This window comes from Octopus bimaculoides, chromosome 3 (genome assembly GCF_046866305.1).
Source record: "Octopus bimaculoides isolate indiv1 chromosome 3, ASM4686630v1, whole genome shotgun sequence".
In the NCBI taxonomy this organism is placed as follows: domain Eukaryota; kingdom Metazoa; phylum Mollusca; class Cephalopoda; order Octopoda; family Octopodidae; genus Octopus; species Octopus bimaculoides.
The window spans coordinates 84,436,032-84,456,160 of record NC_142930.1 but is presented as its reverse complement, the minus strand read 5'-3'; the positions used below and the strand labels follow the sequence as shown (position 1 = coordinate 84,456,160).

Sequence of the window (20,129 nt, the reverse complement as noted above, 5' to 3'; positions counted from 1 at the left end):
TATTGCTTCCTGAATATGCTAAACATCGTATTTTCATTGAAATATTTTCCTGTCTTGAGAATTTTGTTTACATCATTGATATTCAAAGGAAAAAATAATAACGTTTTGAATTTAAGACAACAATAGCTTCATTTTGGTATACATTGCAATAAAGAAACAGAGCTAGCCTGCTACATCTACTGCCCACCAAAAAGATTTCCAGTAACCTCATCTATTTCCATGAAAAACATATAAACTTGAGATTATTATCAGATTAGTGATAGATTGTAAAAGCTTGTGTTCAGTTGGAATATACCTTCGGGAGGCATGAAAGCTTCTTTGTTGTGGACACGGACCAAAACTAGTTGTAGTAGCCTCACAGACTCTGCAAGAATAATTCAATTCTTTTATTTGTGGAAAGCAAACGAACAAATGCGTATTCTCAAGTTTGTTCTATTGTGTTAGACATGACAGATTTACAGTCATTATAAAAGGCGACAGCTATGTTTAGTTCTTAGTATTTATTACTCAGACAATCGGAGGGCATGTTCTAAATTAGTTCTTCTGCGAAGTTACAAATATCACCAACCTTATTTCTGTATATCGGTTTAGATTTTGTTTCGCTAAAAACAGGTTCGGTTGTAGAAAATAGTCAAACACTCCACCATATTTAGTGAACACACACGCGCGCGCCCACACATATGAACTTAACTATTGATTGTAGAAAGTTTGATCTAACTTTTGTTCGAGTTTTAGCGGTGTGTAGTATAGAAGTAAGCATCTGTCATCCCCATCAGTGACTCAGTTTCGATTCACTGTCGAGTATACTACTTACATGTGATTTTTTTGTTTTGTTTTGAAAAGGCAATATTATAACTAAATTTATACTTATTTTTATCAAATGAAATCAATAATCTGGCAGAGTAATAACTTTATGATTCCCAAATGTTTTTATGGGAAAAAAGGTTTTGCAAGGGATTATAACACTATCCATGTACGAGGTCTAATTTTGAGAAGAATTTCCCTCCATTTAATCTTGTGAACACTTCCTGACTCAGCAATGGGTAGTTATGTGAGATTTAAGCAATCATTCAACCCCATTGAAAAATCTGCACAAACTCTTAACTTATTAGTTCTCTTTTTTATGTAGACCGTAGGTGCTGCCCAGTCTCAATTATTCCTAGGCTTTCAAGTTCCTTATTTATCTGTTTTAGCACCGCGAACGGTACATTCTGTTTTGGCTTAAATACAGGTGTTGCATTTTGTTTTACTACAATTTATGCCTTTGTATTCATGCAGTAGCCCAGTTCATCCGAGAAAATATCTGGAAATAAATGTTTTATTTTTCATTTCAATCCCTCAGTTGCATTTGAACCCTCAACTGAACCAACTATATACACACACAAAACACTTATGGGCATATTCCATAATTCGAACAGTTCCATCCACTGTGTGCCGAATAGATTAACTAAATTTTTTAACGCATATACTTTTTGCTATTTTCATTTGGTCATGGAATGTCACATTACACACAAATTTGCCTACAAAATACAATAATTTTATCCATACACCATGTGATACTTTTGTAGATTTACTTAATTTTGGCTTACCAATATACTTCCAAGTTTCCTCATTCGCAGTGGTAATATCACTTTCAGTATCTAACTGCGTTTTTACTCTTATATTTTTAATTTTCACATTTACAAATTTCCTCTTTGTCACATTACTATTTTCTTTTGACAACATCTTTATACTTTTTTCTTTGTTCCAACATTCTTGGTTTTACAGTACGTGTTTACATGTCCAATATTGCCACAACGGAAACATTCTGCTTTCTTAAATAGACAGTTTTTTCTCAAGTGTAGACCTCCACATGCAAAACATGGGTTTATCTCCTGATTTCTGACCTGTTTGTTCTTGATTTCTATTCTGCCTGTTTTGTATTTTCAAATGCACCTCGTATAAGAAATTCCCATATTTTTTAAACCTAGTTTTTGAAAAAAAAGGGTTCCTTATACACGTTAAAATACAGAAATTCGATAACCAAAATCTCTGCCAATACTAAATAGAGTAGTAGTTTTCGGTGGTTTATAATTCAACGCACTCTTTCACCAAACAGCGTTTTACAAACGCCTCTTCTTTTGTTTTGTGGGAAAAAGATGATTTGAACCAAATAGAAGTTTAGTGCAGTTGTTTATCATTCATATATTCTTACATTATCCCATCCAGCACGTGCTTTTTTTTTTAAAGATATTTGTATGCACTATGTTCAATTGCAATGGAAATCACTAAAAAAAGATGCGAACTTAAATAATGAAATTATATTAGACATCGGCTCATACTCAGCCTTGTTTCTACTTACTAATAATAACAGAATGTTGTATTCATATTTTAATCCCAACCCAGATTTTATTAATGTGCTTAAAATGCGAGTATTGTATCTGGCTAAAATATTCTGTTTCTAAGAAAAATCATGACCCCTTCCGAAACACATACTACCTCCTTGTAAGTTCACAAAGCACCTAAAGGGGTGCTATCACCCATCTATAGTGATATTACTGCTATAGACTAATAAATCACAGTCTGACCACAATATAGTTTAATTGACTATATTAGTAACATACAATTGTTTGATAACTATAATTTGATTATATTAGTAATATATATCACATTTGTTCACGTAATACTTTCAAGACGCTCTATCTACATTACAATTTTATCATCAACTTAATAAGAATACAAGATGACAACAACAAAACCAGCTAAATCTTCAAGAAAATCATCCTATATGCAGAAGGAATGTACGCATACAATGTGAATACATTTTATCTAATTTATTTTGTATGGGAAACTGACGTTTTCTTTAATCGGAATCCCAAGTGAAAGTTTCGACTACGCAACTGCTAGCATATTGAAAACCTATCAAACAAAGTATATTCTATTTATTTGGTGCACAGAGATTTAGTTTCGATCAATACAGAGAATTGTTGAAAATATGTAGCAAATACTTTATTTTATTTCAATTTAAGAGAAAACTAAAAATTGAGTAGCTTTTATCTCAGAACATAAGGTCATAAGGAAAGCAGAATAAGACTGGTGCAGTATAAGTCATTAATTAATATTTTTTTAAATCATTTTCAGAAGTATTGGAGACAAAACTGGCTATGTTTCGGTTTTATTGCGATCTCATCAACAGATTATCGGCTTCACCGTATATGCGAAATAGTACAAGATTATTTGTCGGAGTAGAAACATTGTTAAGAGAATAAATTTATGAATCTGTCACTCTATCACCTTCTCTTTAAAATATTAGAGAAACAAAGAATAAAAATATGCTGTTGGAAATATACTATAAAAACAAGACCTGAAGATGCTTGATGACTGGTCACTCGCTACGTTGATCCGGAGTCTAGAGAACTAAGGAGGTGCCCGCGAATTAACTGATGAGTCCCTTCTTAAAAAACAAACAAAAGAAATTCACAGTCCTCTTTAATATTGAGATCGCCCACTTCGGAGATACCAAAGCAGTTTTGTAAAATTTCTTTCAGAAGCCCTGCTAGCTGTGAAGCTGTAAACTACAAGTGTTGTCCAGAAAGCAAAGCAAATTTGGACATAACTTGTTTTATTGAGTGACATAAAACGTTCAAATTGTACGTTGGTTTAGTAACTTTTCCTCTCAAGTAAATCTTCTTGTTCTTCATTGTAGACAATAGATTCCAAGCAGAAGCAACATGGTGCTATTGAGTTCTTGATAAGGGAGAGGTGCAGGCTGTCCACAGAAAACTACAGGTTTTTTTACGAAGATGTCACCATACAAGTTTTTTACGAAGATGTCAGATGGGTGAAGTTTTAAGAAGGGAAAAATCAGCAGATAAACCATGCAGAAGGAGATCACCAACTGCGGTCTCTAACACAAATGATGCTGGAAGACATTAGGTATCGGAAAGTGTGTGCATAGTGGATACTTACTTCGGCAGCTGACTGCCGATTTGAAGGAGAGAAGAGTGGAAGTTCTCATGGTCACTTTATCAGGAATAGCGCGAGGAATTCTTCGCGATGGGTGTATGACTGGTATAGCATCTGGTTTTGACTTAAGTTGAGCAATGACTAGATAAGCTTCCAAGGCATTAACACAGACCAGGGGAATCTAGTGATGAGTTCCCAGAGTTTACCTCAAGTCTTTTTAATAAAAGTAATTTGAAACATTCGTTTCACAACTTTGTTGTTGCCTGAGCATTTAAGTTAAATCTGTTTGGATAGTGTGCTGACGGTAACTCTTCAGTCGAACATTAGCTGACAGTACTCCTGGAACTTCGTTTTAACAGTGATGATTTTATTTTCATCGTCTAGGTCTTCAAATTCAAAAGAATTGTGTTTGGGATCTGACAATGAAGAGATAAGTTATAACTTGGATTTTTTTCGTACTTTTCCTTGACTCCTACGGCAATGAATAGAAGTCACATTGTTCATATTTTCCCCAAGACCTTGTAATTTTCGTCTAAACTTCCTTCAAAGCTCTGGTATTTCGATGGCTTCAAACTCATCCTCTGAAGGCCTACTCTTTCCTCTAAAAAGCATAGAGGGTATAGGAAAGTGGGTTATACATCATTAGATGTACACCTGACTTTCCTATATTAAATTGAGAATTGAACGGAACGCTGAACTCCAAACTATCAACACAAACAATATTTATTCATGGTGGAAAATATACATCTTTAATCTTGTTTGTTGAGACGTCTTCGGTGTGTGAGAACATGGTTGTTGGGACGTTGGTATATTGATGTGAGCTGTCTAGCGTGAGTTCGAGAGATGGAGCGAGCTAGACACGTCCTTGCTCAATCGCTGGCCAGCAAGAAAGAGATCGATCAAAGCGGGAAAGCTTGGTTGTTGAATTCCACGCATGCGTGAGACTACGCATGCTCACGGCGTTACTACAAGGGTAATGGAATTAATAAAAATGGAGTTCAGCAAAACAAATATAATTAAAAGAGAGAATAAATATTCATTTTTGCGGGTGCACCTTTCCTTTATGGAAGTTACTTTATTCTGGCACCATGTTATATCATGTCATAACGACATAGACAATTAAATAAAATGAAAGATTTTATGTGGTTTATCGGTCAGGTGGCCATTACTGAACGGACACGCACTGAATATTTGATTGAAATATTATTGGTTAAATAATAAATGATAAGTAATTTTACAATTGGGGAAGATTGAGGAAAAATAGGCTAGCAGAGCAACGAACTACGGAAAATTTCTTTGGGGGAATGAGTTGTATGGAAGTCATCACTGACAACATACTAATGTGGGCTAGTTCCAACAAAGAACATGAAAAGGGATTGAAGTCCTCGGCTGTATTGCTGAAGCAGGATTTTAACTAAGCCTTGATATAGTAGAAAGTGGGAAATTCGAAGTTAATTATGTTGGTCACATATTCATACAGCTTGGTATTAAATCAAATCCAGAGTGTGTGTAGTGTTGTTGAGATGCCACAACCCACAAAAAGAAAAAAGAAAAAACGAAGACATACTTGGGTTTTTAGGAATGCTCACGTATGTTGCAAAAAATTTACCAAAGATGATATGGAATTCACATAAAATCATGCACACAGGAAGGTTTTGATAAACTAAAAGAATTGATAATAAACGTGCCTGTTGTAAAGTATTGTGATATCAAGAAACCGACTATACTTTCTGTAAACAACTTACGATCTAGAAACATGTAAATCTTTATTACAGGCACGATGGCCTCATTTACAAAGAAAGGGAACATTACAAGGACAGACAATACAAAACGTGGGGTACATAGATCGAATTATGAGATGAAATGAGTAAATTACAATATGATGATGGAATGGCTTACGAGCCCCACAAAGCTCGCAGTTTCATTTCACAGTTTTCTTATACAGTTCTTATTCTTTCATTATTATGTATGGTTTCAGCCCCTCCGCCGTTACGACGCTTGGCAAAGTGTTGTAGCCCACATATAACCCACTTAGCTGGAAATCAAATCTGTCTATTTCTCGCAGCTTCTTCGCTATCCATTCCTCCACCACTATTGCTTTTGTTTCATCATCAAACGTTCCGGGTTCTAATTTCAGTCGTACCAATCCTTTTATCTTAGCTATCTTTTTTTCCGTTTCTACACCCTTATTGTAGAAAAGACGATCTAGAAACATGTTTATTACAAGATGACCATTCCATCACGTATGTATCACGTGCTTTAACGGAAACTCCAAAAGAAAAAACACAAAACGGTTACTTACAACTACAGAAGGAACTGCTGGCCATAGTCTTTGGATGCAGACGGTTCTATGACTATACGTGTGGGAAGACAGCCTTAATTGAAACTGACCGCAAACCATTAGTATCAATTTTCCGGAATCTTTGGCTACTCACACCACACGTACAGAAAATGATTTTACACGTACAAATCTAAGAAAAAGATTTATGTGTAGCTAATTGAGCATGAAGATTTTCTCTATGATGAATTGCTAGACGTTAATGTTATCAGCTCACTGTCAAGAAAGGGATATTCGTCGTAAGTGAAATCATATTGGGAGTTCTGTGATGAAACCAACTGGTTTTCAAAAGTTGAATCACTCAGAAGTGAAATTGAACAAAGTTCTACAGTCACGTCAAGACATTGTAAGAAGAAAACAGAAACCCAGAGATTTACTGTTTTAACCTGGCATGAATCCATAAATTCAGGAAGCAGTTGAAAACTATACCATATGTGTCAGATTCAGGACAGACAATCCTAAAGAACTATTACTGTTTCATGAGATACCAGAACATCTTCAGTCAAAGGTTGGTGATGATTCATTCTCAACTAATGGTAATGGTTATGTAGTGACTTCATTTAGGCATAGAGTAGATTCGAACCTGAATCTGCCAATTTCCTTTAAACATTTCAACAGCGTTTTTCTCACAGAAAAACAATAGTGACCGCAGTTACATTTAACATATAGCTTTGCTAAGCCGATTTATGTATTTGCCACTTGCCACTTCTAACCTCTTGTGTGCGGTGGAGAATTGAATTGAGATAACGGTCGACCCTCAAAGAATACCTATTGTTCTCTGCAATATACCTATTTTTCTAGTTAGTTTTGTACAGTTATAAATACAAGAACTCCGTAAGCCAAAGTCAGTTAGTGACCGGCTGAACGAAACACCGTCTCTGAATGAAAAGGCACAGAGGGAAAACTATGGTAACTAACCAACGAAGCAGTTGTCTCGTCCCACCACTCTTACAAGCTCATTTCTCTTTTCTACAACACTTTATCACTATCTTTGGCTTACTATTACAATAACGAGAACCTGTACTCACTTATACAAGAAGAAATTAACTCTCTTAACCTCTCATGCTTTACGAATTATATTATATTTGCTACTCCTGCTCGAAAGAATTACTTCCTTCTGATGCAACAAGAGCCGTTACATATCGTTACAACTACCATAACAGGCATCGTTACAATTGGTGACCCCCGTCTAAAAAGAATTGCTGTCTTCTGAAGCTACATTAGCTGCTATCTTTTCCTTACTACCAAAGCTTAAAAAGAACTCACTACCCCGGCTTGAAAAGAACTTGCTGACTCGATATTAAAAAGAATTACTGCCTTTCTGATACTGCTTGTTCCATTACGTCGTCACATACATTTGGTGACCCGAGCTAAAGAAATACGGCCTTCTTTTCAGCAGGCTTCGCTTTGCTTCAACAGTCATCAAACCAGACGAAAGGAATGACAGTCTTCGTCAGCACCAGTATGCACTTTTATCAACTTAATGTGCAACCTCAGTCTAACTCCGTGCCATCCGCTGACAATCAAATTCCGCATTTACTATTTAAGTGCCACAAATGCACTCAACTTTCGTCAAGCCACAACTCTCGTTCCACTTGTTACACAACGCGCTACAGAAAGCTTTATACTGCGATGCACACTGCCTTTCACTTCACTACAATGCAACACTGCCGGCGCACAATGAGTTCGCCGACCATGGAAGCCAATAAACGCATCATTTCGACAGCCACCTGCCCAGAAACAAAGTGGAAGGAAATACTTGTCTCACGCATCACTCTAGCATGCTGCACTATCGTTCTTGCTAACCTCAGCAATTACCCACGGCAACAGCGCCAGACACATTTAGTTTCTGAAAAACCTTCAAGGCATTTCACACATTGTAATCCTGCAAGAAAATCTACGATATCATGGGTTGAGAATACACTCACTCGCTCACCTGAACTTATTTTATAGTAAATTTTGATAAGTGCACCTGCACACGTGTAATACTTCCTCACGCGCACGTGCGCGCTAACACATTACCGCACTGCTCAGTCACTGACGCAAAGCGACACCGCTTTTCAGACCTATCCGAGTAGAAAATTGTCCCGTATGCACTTCAGTGATTCTCTCTCCTGATATGCGAAAGTTTTCCTCAGCCATGCATTTCTTTTTCTTCCTAGATCGTTCGTTTCTTTTTCTCAGAAGCTCTTTGGATATTAAGTAATGTAGTGACTTCATTTAAGCATAGAATAGATTCGAACCTGAATCTGCCAATTTCCTTTGACATTTCAACAGCGTTTTTCTCACGGTAAAAACAATAGTGACAGCAGTTACATTTAACATATGGCTTTGCTAAGCCGATTTATGTATTTGCCACTTGACACTTCTAACCTCTTGTGTGTGGTGGAGAATTGAATTGAGATAACGGTCGACCTCCAAAGAATATCTTTTGTTCTTTGCAATATACATATTTTTATATAGTTATAAATACAAGAACTCCGTAAGCCAAAGTCAGTTGGTGAGAACTGACTTACTGGGCAGTTAGCTGACCGGCTAAACGAAACACCGTATAGGAAAGTGGGTTATACATCATTAGATGTATACCTGACTTTCCTATATAATATTAAGAATATAACGGAACGCTGAACTCCAGACTATCAACCTAAACAACATTTATTCAAGGTGGAATATATACATCTTTAGCTCTTGTTTGTTGAGACGTCTTCTGTGTGTGTGAGCATGGTTGTTGGGACGTTGGTATGTAGATGTGAGCGAGCTGTCTAGCGTAAGTTCGAAAGATGGAGAGAGACAGCTAAACACGTCCTTGCTCAATCGCTGGCCAGCAAGAAAGAGACAGAATGAAGCGGGAAAGCTTGGTTGTTGAATTCCACGCATGCATGAGACTACGAATGCGCACAGCGTTACTACAACCGTCTCTGAATGAAAAGGCACAGAGGGAAATCTATGGTAACTAATCAACAAAGCAGTTGCCTCGTCCCACCACTCTCATTTTCTCACTAGTTCATTTCTCTTTTCAACAACACTTTATCACTATCTTTGGCTTACTATTTCAATGACGAGGACATGTACGCACTTATACAAGAAGAAATTAACTCTCTTAACCTCGCATGCTTTACGAATTATATTATATTTGCTACTCCCACTCGAAAGAATTCCCTCTAATGCGACAAGAGCTGTTACATATCGTTACAACTACCATAACAGGCATCGTTACAATTGGTGACCCCCATCTAAAAAGAATTGTTGTCTTCTGAAGCTACATTAGCTATCTTTTCCTTACTACCAAAGCTTAAAAAGAACTCACTACCCCGGCTTGAAAAGAACTTGCTGATCCGACGCTAAAAAGAATTACTGCCTTTCTGATACTGCTTGTTCCATTACGTCGTCACATACATTTGGTGACCCGAGCTAAAGAAATACGGCCTTCTTTTCAACAGCCTTCGCTTTGCTTCAACAGTCATCAAACCAACCGAAAGAAATAACAGTCTTCGTTCCACTACTCTCACTAGCCCATTTCTTTACTTTACAACATCACTTTATCACTATCTTTGGCTTACTAATACCATGACGAGGACATGTACACACTTATACAAGAAGAAATTAACTGTCTTAACCTCGCATGCTTTTCCATTTATACACGCCCGCCCTCGTGTGTGGCTACACATAAAGTAACGGTAAACAAAAATTTGGAGTCAACATCAACCATTGTTCTTCTTTCACATCTGCAACATCACACCCGTTACATTTGGATAACCTCTCAAAACGAATAACTGCATATACCGTTTATAATTGGTAACCTCTGACTCCTAACATTTACCGTTATAGTTACATTGTCATTGTTGATTATTACTCCAAATTTGCTGAAGTAATGTAATTACGAGGTAAAATTAGTTTAACGCCTATAAACAGGATGAAATATGTCTTCGCCAGACAAGGAATACGAGATATTCTGATTTCAGATAATATTTCACAACTATCTTCTAAGGAAATCAAAAAATTGTTTGCCAAAACATGGGACTTTCACCATATCACATGCAGTCCAGATCTTAATAAAAACAAGTCATGAAGAAACACGAAGTGAAAACATCATTGAAGAACATTTTTCTTCCGACTAGGAAAGTCGACATTGAACATCTCGTCGAAAATATCCTGAGAAGAATGAAATGGAAGGCCTTCTTCTTCAATAAAGGTATGTCTAGCCCTTTTGTAGAAGACAATTTCGGTTTCAAATCTTGTAAAAATCCACCACATATTAAAGCTTTAGATAGATTTGAAGATGACCTCATAAGTCTAAAACGTTAAATTCAACCATAGATCTAGTAGCTTTTAACATAATTTGCATACATTTTAAAAACCTTTTAAGAACTCTTCAAACACATTCATAGAAACAAATAAAACAATGTTTATAAGGCTAACCGCATTAACATGAATGGGACGATAATAACTTACATTCGAACACTTTCGAGAAAAGATACACGTAGTACTTGGGTTCGTCTACAGATAAGATTAAAAGACATACGTATTTGTCAGATATGACATGGAACCTTAATGATAGGAGCGTGGAAAACCTCAAAATAAACATAGCTAAGGCCAGCAAATAAAAGGGACGAGCTAGCAGATACAACTTCTGTATCACACCGTAATTGAGCAACACAACTTCAACAATGAATGTGTAAGAACGACCGTGTGAACCCAAAAGGAGAAATGGTGACGAATGGAAAAACAGGGCTCCTTTTATTTAAACGCGTCACACGGTCGAACACAAAATATATCAAAGATGATACACGTATGTTATACTTCGATAACATAGAGATTTCGTAAATGCAAGTAAGATACAAGATAGAACACAACCGATAAAGATGAATAACAGTAATATTTATTGTAGCATTAAAATGTATGTGTGAGTGTGAATGCGACATAATAAAACAATAAAAGACAGGCCGTCGGGTAAAGAAAAGAGTGTGTAAGTGATACATGTATGTGTATGCGTGAGATACAGCAGATAGAAAGGGGTCAGTAACACATATAAGAATTTGCCAGTTCTTAGAGTACACAATAGTAAGAATCTGTATGTAAGAAGTTGAGGCGTGTGGGGCAGTGCGATCACTCGTCGTGATGTTAAGGCTTCCATGCCAAGCCGGGTTCCTGTATACAGATGTTCTTCGCAGGCTGGGTTCTTGTCTGTTGTCTATCGTGGCGAAGGTGAATCGCACAAACAGAGTTAGAGGTTCTGCGGTAGTTTTGGTTAGCTGGTGTACGTAGAAGTCATGTCGACGCTGGTAGTCGTAGTGTCGTGTTGACTGGTGGCGGCGGTGGCGAATCTTGTAGTTCGTAGTTGAAGTGGTGTTGACGCTGGCGGCGACGATGGTGGTAGTCGTAGTGTCATGTTGACTGGCGGCGGCGATGCTGGTAGTCGCAGTTGGAGATGCTGTTGATGTTGTCGCTGGAACTGCTGCTCTGTGTGGTACACGGAACAGGTCTCTAAGAGATCTGAACCGAGACGATTTGGCGAGTATAATTTAGTCTATTTATAACAAAATAGGGGCTCCAGAGAGGCATTAGAAAAACACTATCACGTGACCTTATTAGGGGCTGTGATTGGTCAGTTTGCGTTCTGGCGGGAACGGTACGAGGCAGTTGCCGCTTCAAATAATAGTCAGTCAGGTGATGACAAGGAAAGAGATGTTTTCTACTACGCTCGCGTGTTTGTATATTTATAGTGAGAGAAGATGGTTTGTTTGTATATAATGGCGATAGTAGTTTCACTACAAATGTTTTAAACATTATGGAAGAAACCGTTTCTCCTTGCATGCGCAAATTTAAACTATGAAATTTTAAGTATGACCTCTCGTTCACCTTACCAACGATCCAACTAGAATAAAGTTAAGATATAATGCTACAGTTCTATATTTAAGAGATGAGGAATTATTTACATTTGACGGATATTTGTCCTCATCTTGTTTGTTGTTAACACAACGTTTCGGCTGATATACCCTCCAGCCTTCGTCAGGTGTCTTGGGGAAATTTCGAACCTGGGTTCTCATTCCTAACAATGTTATTATTATTATTACTATTTTTAATCAGGTCGCTGCCGTGAATCGAACTCGGAATCTTGGGGTTAGTAGCCCGCGCTCTTAACTACTACGCCCACGGGCATATGGCGTAGTGGTTAAGAGCGCGGGCTACTAACCCCAAGATTCCGAGTTCGATTCACGGCAGCGACCTGATTAAAAATAGTAATAATAATAGTAACATTGTTAGGAATGAGAACCCAGGTTCGAAATTTCCCCAAGACACCTGGCGAAGGCTGGAGGGTATATCAGCCGAAACGTTGTGTTAACAACAAACAAGATGAGGACAAATATCCGTCAAATTAAATAATGTAGATATAATGCTGTTATAAATTATACACGCAATATACACAAATATATATGACGTACACAGCACACATACAAGATATCACACGATTTGCAAAATTTATTTATGAACGTACATTTTCACAGACTAACTTGCGTCCAAAACACGTGGAAACGTTTTAAATGATAAAATACACATGTATGCATGCACATACATCCATAAAATTCAGGCGCGTGTCACATGTTGTACATTAGTATGTATTAATATATATGGGTAGGCGGCCGTTGTATGTGCAACATTGTTATTTCTCCCTGTGCCTGTGAAATCTTGTATCCCGGCTGTAAGGTCTTATTTCCATATACGCCAGCTTAATTTTATTCGTCATTAGTCGAAAGACATCTGTTATGACCCGTTATTATTCCTACTGTATTTGTGTAACATTGTTCGTTTCTTTCCGTCCTTGTTTTTGTATACATTCGCTGCTTTCTTCCAAGGAATCTAATGCTCTTAGCTTAGTTTTTCCTTGGAGCAATATCGAGAATTACCAGCCGAAATTGCAAAGATAATCTGGATCTCGACTGAAGAGAGAAAACTCCGAATGACATGTCCGTGTTTTCTTTGTATAGTCTATCTGTAGGTTTTGTCCCTTTCTTGTATCACCTAAATGTCTGGATGTTTTTGCGTTCTTGTCCCATTCTGTATTCATCATCATCATCATCATCGTTTAACGTCCGCTTTCCATGCTAGCATGGGTTGGACGATTTGACTGAGGACTGGTGAAACCGGATGGCAACACCAGGCTCCAGTCTGATTTGGCAGAGTTTCTACAGCTGGATGCCCTTCCTAACGCCAACCACTCAGAGAGTGTAGTGGGTGCTTTTACGTGTCACCCGCACGAAAGCGGCCACGCTCGAAATATATATATATATATATATATATATATATATATATATATATTATATATATATATATATATAGCGGTGTACGTACACTTTCTCTTTATATATATATATATATATATATATATATATACACAGACGCAAATACACACACGTCAGTAGCATTTGTTGCATGAATGCCTGGTATATGCCTAGGATATATAAATACAAATAACAAATCAAATTTTAATTAAAATCTTCAATTTTTAAGAGGGACTTTTATGGAAGTAAGGTTCATACCTACGAAATTGTAATGTATCGCATTCCCATTATAAGTCTTTGAATTTTAACCTCCACATGTTGACTTAAGTATTAGGACCCTATTATATATATTTATATATCCTCACAGAAGTATTAAAACCGTAAGATACACAGATTACTACTACCGTCATTATGGCAATTTTTACTCAGCCCACAAGATACTTGCCCCACCAATGCTTGGTTGATTACTGTTATTCTACGTCGTTAACGAAAAATTTGGCAACACATGAACAGATGCAGTTGATAATGGATGTTTCCTGATGATGCACAAATACACAGACATTCCGGGATCTAGCTATTCCACCGCCGTCGCTGAACGCGTTTCGTTTGCTTCTGTGCTTTTTAGTACTTATGCATCCATTCTAAATGCCTTCACTCGACGAATACCGCACTATTACGGTTTTCTTACAGTATATCCAACTTACGTAAGATATATTAGACTACTATTCAGAACTAATACAGCTTCTATTGTTAATAACGAATTTATAAAATATATTTTGCAAATCGCTTGTCTTGTATAGGTGTTATATTTATGCTATACATATCTGTGCAGTTTAGAATTCCAACATGAGTTCCTGGGAGTATATGTTTATTGTGCATATAATCTATAATAACATTATAATTTGAATTTATCCCACTTGGATAGGTGGTAAAGTAGACAAGATATCATGCTTGAAATTTCGTTTCTTAAGTTAAAACACCGGGTAAAATGCCTTGCGGAATTTCGTCCGTCTTTATGTTCTGAGTTCAAATTCCGCCGACGCCGACTTTGCCTTTCATCGTTTCAGGGGTTGATAAAATAAACACTAGTTGAGTCCTGGGGTCGATGTAATCAACTTACCGCCTACCCGCAAAGTGGCAGACCTTGTGCCAACATTTGAAATCATTATTCTTCTTGGCCTCGAGAAGATGCAAAGGAGATACATGACCAGTTGCCTTTCTCATAACAAATGTCCCGAGAAACTGGTCTATATATTAACAGGGAGACGGTTTGTGTATGCAAGGAGACGGTTTCTTCGCTGTTGTTCAAAATATTCGCTGTCAAAGTTATACCTGTATGCATACATACTTCCCACGCATACATACATATATAAACTTTGATGTAACAAACTGAAAGAGTATACGATACTGCAATGCAATTTATCATTCTAATATTATTCTTTTTATATGACGGATGTATATTGTTACATATCGGCGACGATCTTCTGTTAACTTGAAATAATTTAGGATGGTTATGAAGGCACTGCCATCTTTAAGAAAAAATTATGAGAATTAAAGTCTCTATGACAGGATATTGAGAAACAAAAAATTAAAAATCACAAATAACTCAAATTAAAGGGTGAGAACTAATATCAACTGATATTGGTCGTTATCTCCCTTCGGTTAGATCATGCATTTTCTTTTACCAATATATATAATTCGTTATTTGTACTGTGTACAGCAACATCTGAAATGATAATTTGCACATTTATTTTTAAAACGTTCCAGCAAATTCAAATTGTTGTGTATGTCACAGGTGAATTATTCCTTTTATGATAGATTGTGTGTTGAAGACACACTAGGCTCATTGGCGCAAGGGATTCTGGGTCACTGATGTTACGATACGTTGTATCTCGTCAGCTATAAGTACCCGAACTTTTTGAGCTTAAAAAAGCCATTAGCTTAGTTTATAACTTCAGCGAACAAAATTGTTGAGTTTATCTTATGTATTCAACCCTCGGTACTGCTTGAGCTCAAAGCAAGTACGCCTGCGTGCTCGAGCCTGCATAACTGTGCACATGCTCATACACGAGAAATTTATGTTCTAGTGGTCGCCTCATTCTTCTTCTTGAAAGCAGAGAGCTGGCAAAACCGTTAAAACACCGGGTAAAATGCCTTGCGGAATTTCGTCCGTCTTTATGTTCTGAGTTCAAATTCCGCCGACGCCGACTTTGCCTTTCATCGTTTCAGGGGTTGATAAAATAAACACTAGTTGAGTCCTGGGGTCGATGTAATCAACTTACCGCCTACCCGCAAAGTGGCAGACCTTGTGCCAACATTTGAAATCATTATTCTTCTTGGCCTCGAGAAGATGCAAAGGAGATACATGACCAGTTGCCTTTCTCATAACAAATGTCCCGAGAAACTGGTCTATATATTAACATTAACGAAACACTTTTAAGATACGATATATTCAACAAATCACTTTACCAGAGACTGAAGTACCGCAGTCTTCTAGAAGACAAAATATTGCAACCAAAACGAAAAAGTGCCATAGAGATGAAACTTCGGTACTAAGGAGATGCCAAAAATTCTAACTTCCAGCACATATTCTAATAAAAGGGTTAAAATCCCATTTCATGTTGTCTGCATACAAAATCCTTTAAACACAATGTCTGCTTCAAATGCCAACTAGTCACGCAACGCACGGCCTGATACGAGACGTAAAGAAGTGTGTGTGTGTGACTTAGGGCACCAGTATTGCTAGAAATAGGAGTAAAAACAACTCGTACCCAGAAGAAAGCACTTATTTTAATGATTTACAAGGGAGGCAAGCTCCCTACAGCACCAGGGCTTGCCTCCCTTGTCAATCATTAAGATAAGTGCTTTCTTGTGGCTAGTTGTTGTTTTTACTCCTATTTCTAGCAATACTGGTGCTGACTAGTGCCCTAAGTCACTTTAGTGATGTATTTATTTCTGCCTTTCGGTTGTAAAATTGCGAATAAGCCATGCTTATTATTTATATACTCTTTACTCTTATTTGTTTCAGACTGCGGCCATGCAGGAGCACCGCCTTTGGTCGAGCAAATCGACCCCCAGGACTTATTCTTACTAAGAATGGTACTTAGTCTATCGGTCTCTTATGCCGAACCGCTAAGTTACGGGATGTAAACACACTAGCATCGGTTGTCAAGCGATGGTTGGGGGGACAAACACAGACACACAAACATATATACGATGGGCTTCTTTCAGTTTCCATCTACCAAATCCACTCACAAGGCTTTGGTTGGCCCAAGGCTATAGTAGAAGATACTTGCCCAAGGTACCACGCAGTGGGACTGAACCTGGAACCATGTGGTTGGTAAGCAAGCCCCTTACCATACAGCCGCAATCCTTGGATGGAATTTATAAAACATTTAATGCATCGCTACGTGCATTTCCACAAATCACGTCTCTTGAGAGACGTGATGTGTGGAAACGCATGTAGCGATATATTAGATGTTTATAAATTCCATTGAAGGATTATTATTATATTTATTCTACATTATATCGGTACAGCTCAGTGCAACCCTGAAAAACTGGTTCACCAGTCAGCATCATTAGACTGTGGCCAGCATAAAAGAACAGGAGCTTTATTTGCATACTGAGAACGTTTCCCAGGCACATATCTTAGTAGTTAGTGTTGTTCACAAGATCATAGTTTCGATTCCTAAACGGATAGTGCGTTGTGTTCTTCAACAAAACACTTCATTACATACTGCTCTAATACATTCAGCTGTGAATGAGTAACCCTGCGATGACCTGGGATTTGATTGGGGAGAATGCTGGCCTGCTCACCTAGCCAGTGGGGTGATATCATTCATAAGTTACAACAATGTGAGAAAGGGCATTATGATCAGTGGTGTATAACATCCGATAGTCTGGTCGATAGTGATTATGCATACCCATACACACTCACACACTTGGTAATGCCAAAGGAAAGGGCTAAGAATATCTCCTCCAAGAAGAAGCTCATGCAGTCACACAAGTTTAGAAAAAGCATGAGTTAGAAAGATAGTACGACTTAGCTAACAATGATCCTGGGCAAAATAACACCTCGTCAGATCTCAGATCCAGACAGTCTATGACACCTTAACAAGGCCAACAAATATTCACACAAGGCAGGAGCAAAGTGCCTTTCTGTCCCTTGTGTGCTAAAAGAAGGTCCCTTCAACATTTCAGCACTGCCCCAAAGCCTTAGCTGATGATCACTATTACTGGCAAAATGACCAGGTGTTCAAGATTATGGAGGTGATAACAGCCATTCAGTCCATTAGACACCACCCCCAGAAGGAAGCCATCACTTTTCTCAAAGCTAGAGGGAAGCTCCTTTCACTGAAACATCAACAACCAGGATTACTTTCCACAGCTCTAGACTGGAAGTTGAGAGTACATCATACCAACAATGTGCCTTGAGACAGTCATTTTCTCAGATCCCACAAAGTATGCAATTATGTGGAGACTGACTGCACAAGTGAGATTTGTGATCCTCTGATCCATCTAAGAGGATAATTTCTCCAAATAAGAACCAACTCATGATATGTGATCCACCCAACCCATGCATTCATGGAAAGCAAATGTATAAAATGCTGATGATTCAAAGAACATTTAAACTCAATTTTGTCTCTTTTTATTATTATTTCAATTGTATTATAAGAAATATTTACAATGTCAAAATCGATACTTTAAATACAGTTGGATGGGCAAAAATAGGGAGTAGTGTTTTAGGATCCAAAATTCCTTACAGGAATTAGCTTGATTCATGAGGTTGGTGCACACATTCTTCGAACACTCATTTCCTGCAAAATTAGAAAACCAAATGACAAGACATATTACAAATAAACTTCAGATATGGTCTACAAATAAAATACAGCAAATTTGGATATAAAACAATATTTTGCCTCAGACTATTACTTGTTAAAGCACTTTTGTGAAAAATGTATCAACTACAGATTAAACCAGTGTATACAGGACAAACAGATTTAATATTAACAATATAAATGCTAGTTGCTGTATACTATAATTGATTTCACCACTTAAAGCAATGAGAAGAAAAATTTATGACATACCCAAGTATCTAATAGAGTTGCTACTGAGAAGTGATCAGGCATTTTCTGTAAACTTGACTGAAGTGCATTCTGTACACCTTGTAGAAAGGGAGTAGCAGCTAGAAAATAAGAAAATTCAAATGGCAACTTGTGTTCCCAACAAAAATGCTTTTATGATTGTAACAAGAATAATAGTTGTTGTTTAGCACCAAATGAGCCCTGAATGAGCAGCAGTTCAACAATCAAAGACATTCTAATCTCTAAAATCTCTTTGCTTGACACAGTGAACTTAGGATCACATCATCTAATGAATACTCTTTTTCTGAGTTTTGAAGATTTAGTTGCTTTTCCTACAGGTTGAACAACTACACAGAAATTTCTTCATTGGCTCAAAGCAAGAGCTGAATTTTGGATGCAGCATCAATTTTCTGTAACTTACGCCTATCAAAAAACTGTTACACAACTGATTGAATAATTTACGTGCAAAATGATTTTAATAGATAAGAAGTTGTGTGTAATAAGGGACTGCACTAGGATGTTTAACAGCAACAACTACCACTACCATTCAATGGCCGGATGTTTTTTTTGTAGCTAACCTTCACCTGTTTTCAAGCAAAGTAATATTTCTCCTAGACCTTTGAATAATGAACAACTCAATGGCTTGAGATTTTGCAGAAGATTGTAGACAAATAACAATGGACAGTGATGGTTTGTTTACAATCAACACAAATATCAAGGCAAAGGGCAAACACACACCAACATGAATAACAAGCTTCTTGTTTTTTACATCTAACAGTTTGCTCAAGAGGCATTGGTCAGACCATGGCTAAAGTAGAAGTCACAAGCCAATTGACACACAATAGGAACAAACCACAAACATGTTGTTCCAGAGCAAATTTCCATGTCACACAAAAAAGCCTGTGTCTATGAATTCTAAGAAAATTTTATTATGCTTATCATAGTAATGTCTAATAGAGTTTATCTGTCAATCATCATCATCATTTAATGTCCTCCTTCCATACTGGCACAGATGGACTGTGCATTGGAGTGGTTTCTACAGCTGGATGCTCTGCCTAATGCCAACCACTTTGCAGAGTGTATATATTTTTTCTTTACATGGCACCAACACCAATGTTACATCTTAATTAGTAATTCAATAAAAGTTAATTGAATATATGCACTCATATTGTTGGATCAGGTGTTTTACAGTTGAATGGTTATCTCAACTAAGACAACTTCTACATGGTCACTGAACCTGCTAGAAATAGCAGCTAAATCTCACTTAAATCACATCTACCATCTTAAAATCGACACACTGCACAATGTTATATCAGAGCTGACTGAGATCTAACATTAACTAATGAGAATGGTACCTATTTTCAGTTTGGCAAACTAGGACAAGTAATGTACTTTAACTATGCACTTTGTTTATAGCAGGCTGTGTAATGTTGCCTGTTCTAGTAATAGATGGAAGCTGTAGACGGCAATGTAATGCAGTTA

The 20,129-nt window shown here is 37.3% G+C and overlaps 1 protein-coding gene and 1 long non-coding RNA gene across 5 annotated transcripts in view; one reads left to right on the top strand and one right to left on the bottom strand.

Moving 5' to 3' along the window:
* Positions 1-264: 264 nt before the first annotated feature.
* On the top strand, positions 265-16,630 carry LOC128247309 (uncharacterized). Its single transcript, XR_008263684.2, has 3 exons — positions 265-1,621; positions 3,121-10,475; positions 16,592-16,630. It is a non-coding gene; the product is annotated as an uncharacterized LOC128247309 (long non-coding RNA).
* Positions 16,631-18,188: 1,558 nt separating this feature from the next.
* LOC106872996 (mediator of RNA polymerase II transcription subunit 15) overlaps positions 18,189-20,129 on the bottom strand; it is an 87,724-nt gene continuing 85,783 nt past the window's right edge. For all 4 annotated transcript variants that reach the window (XM_014920190.3, XM_014920191.3, XM_014920192.3 and 1 more), the window contains 2 exons: positions 18,651-18,748; positions 18,189-18,380 (listed from right to left, as the gene is read on the bottom strand). In XM_014920190.3, the coding sequence (XP_014775676.1) occupies positions 18,342-18,380; positions 18,651-18,748 (137 nt within the window). In that variant the 3' untranslated portion in view covers positions 18,189-18,341. The remainder of the gene's footprint in view (positions 18,381-18,650; positions 18,749-20,129) is intronic.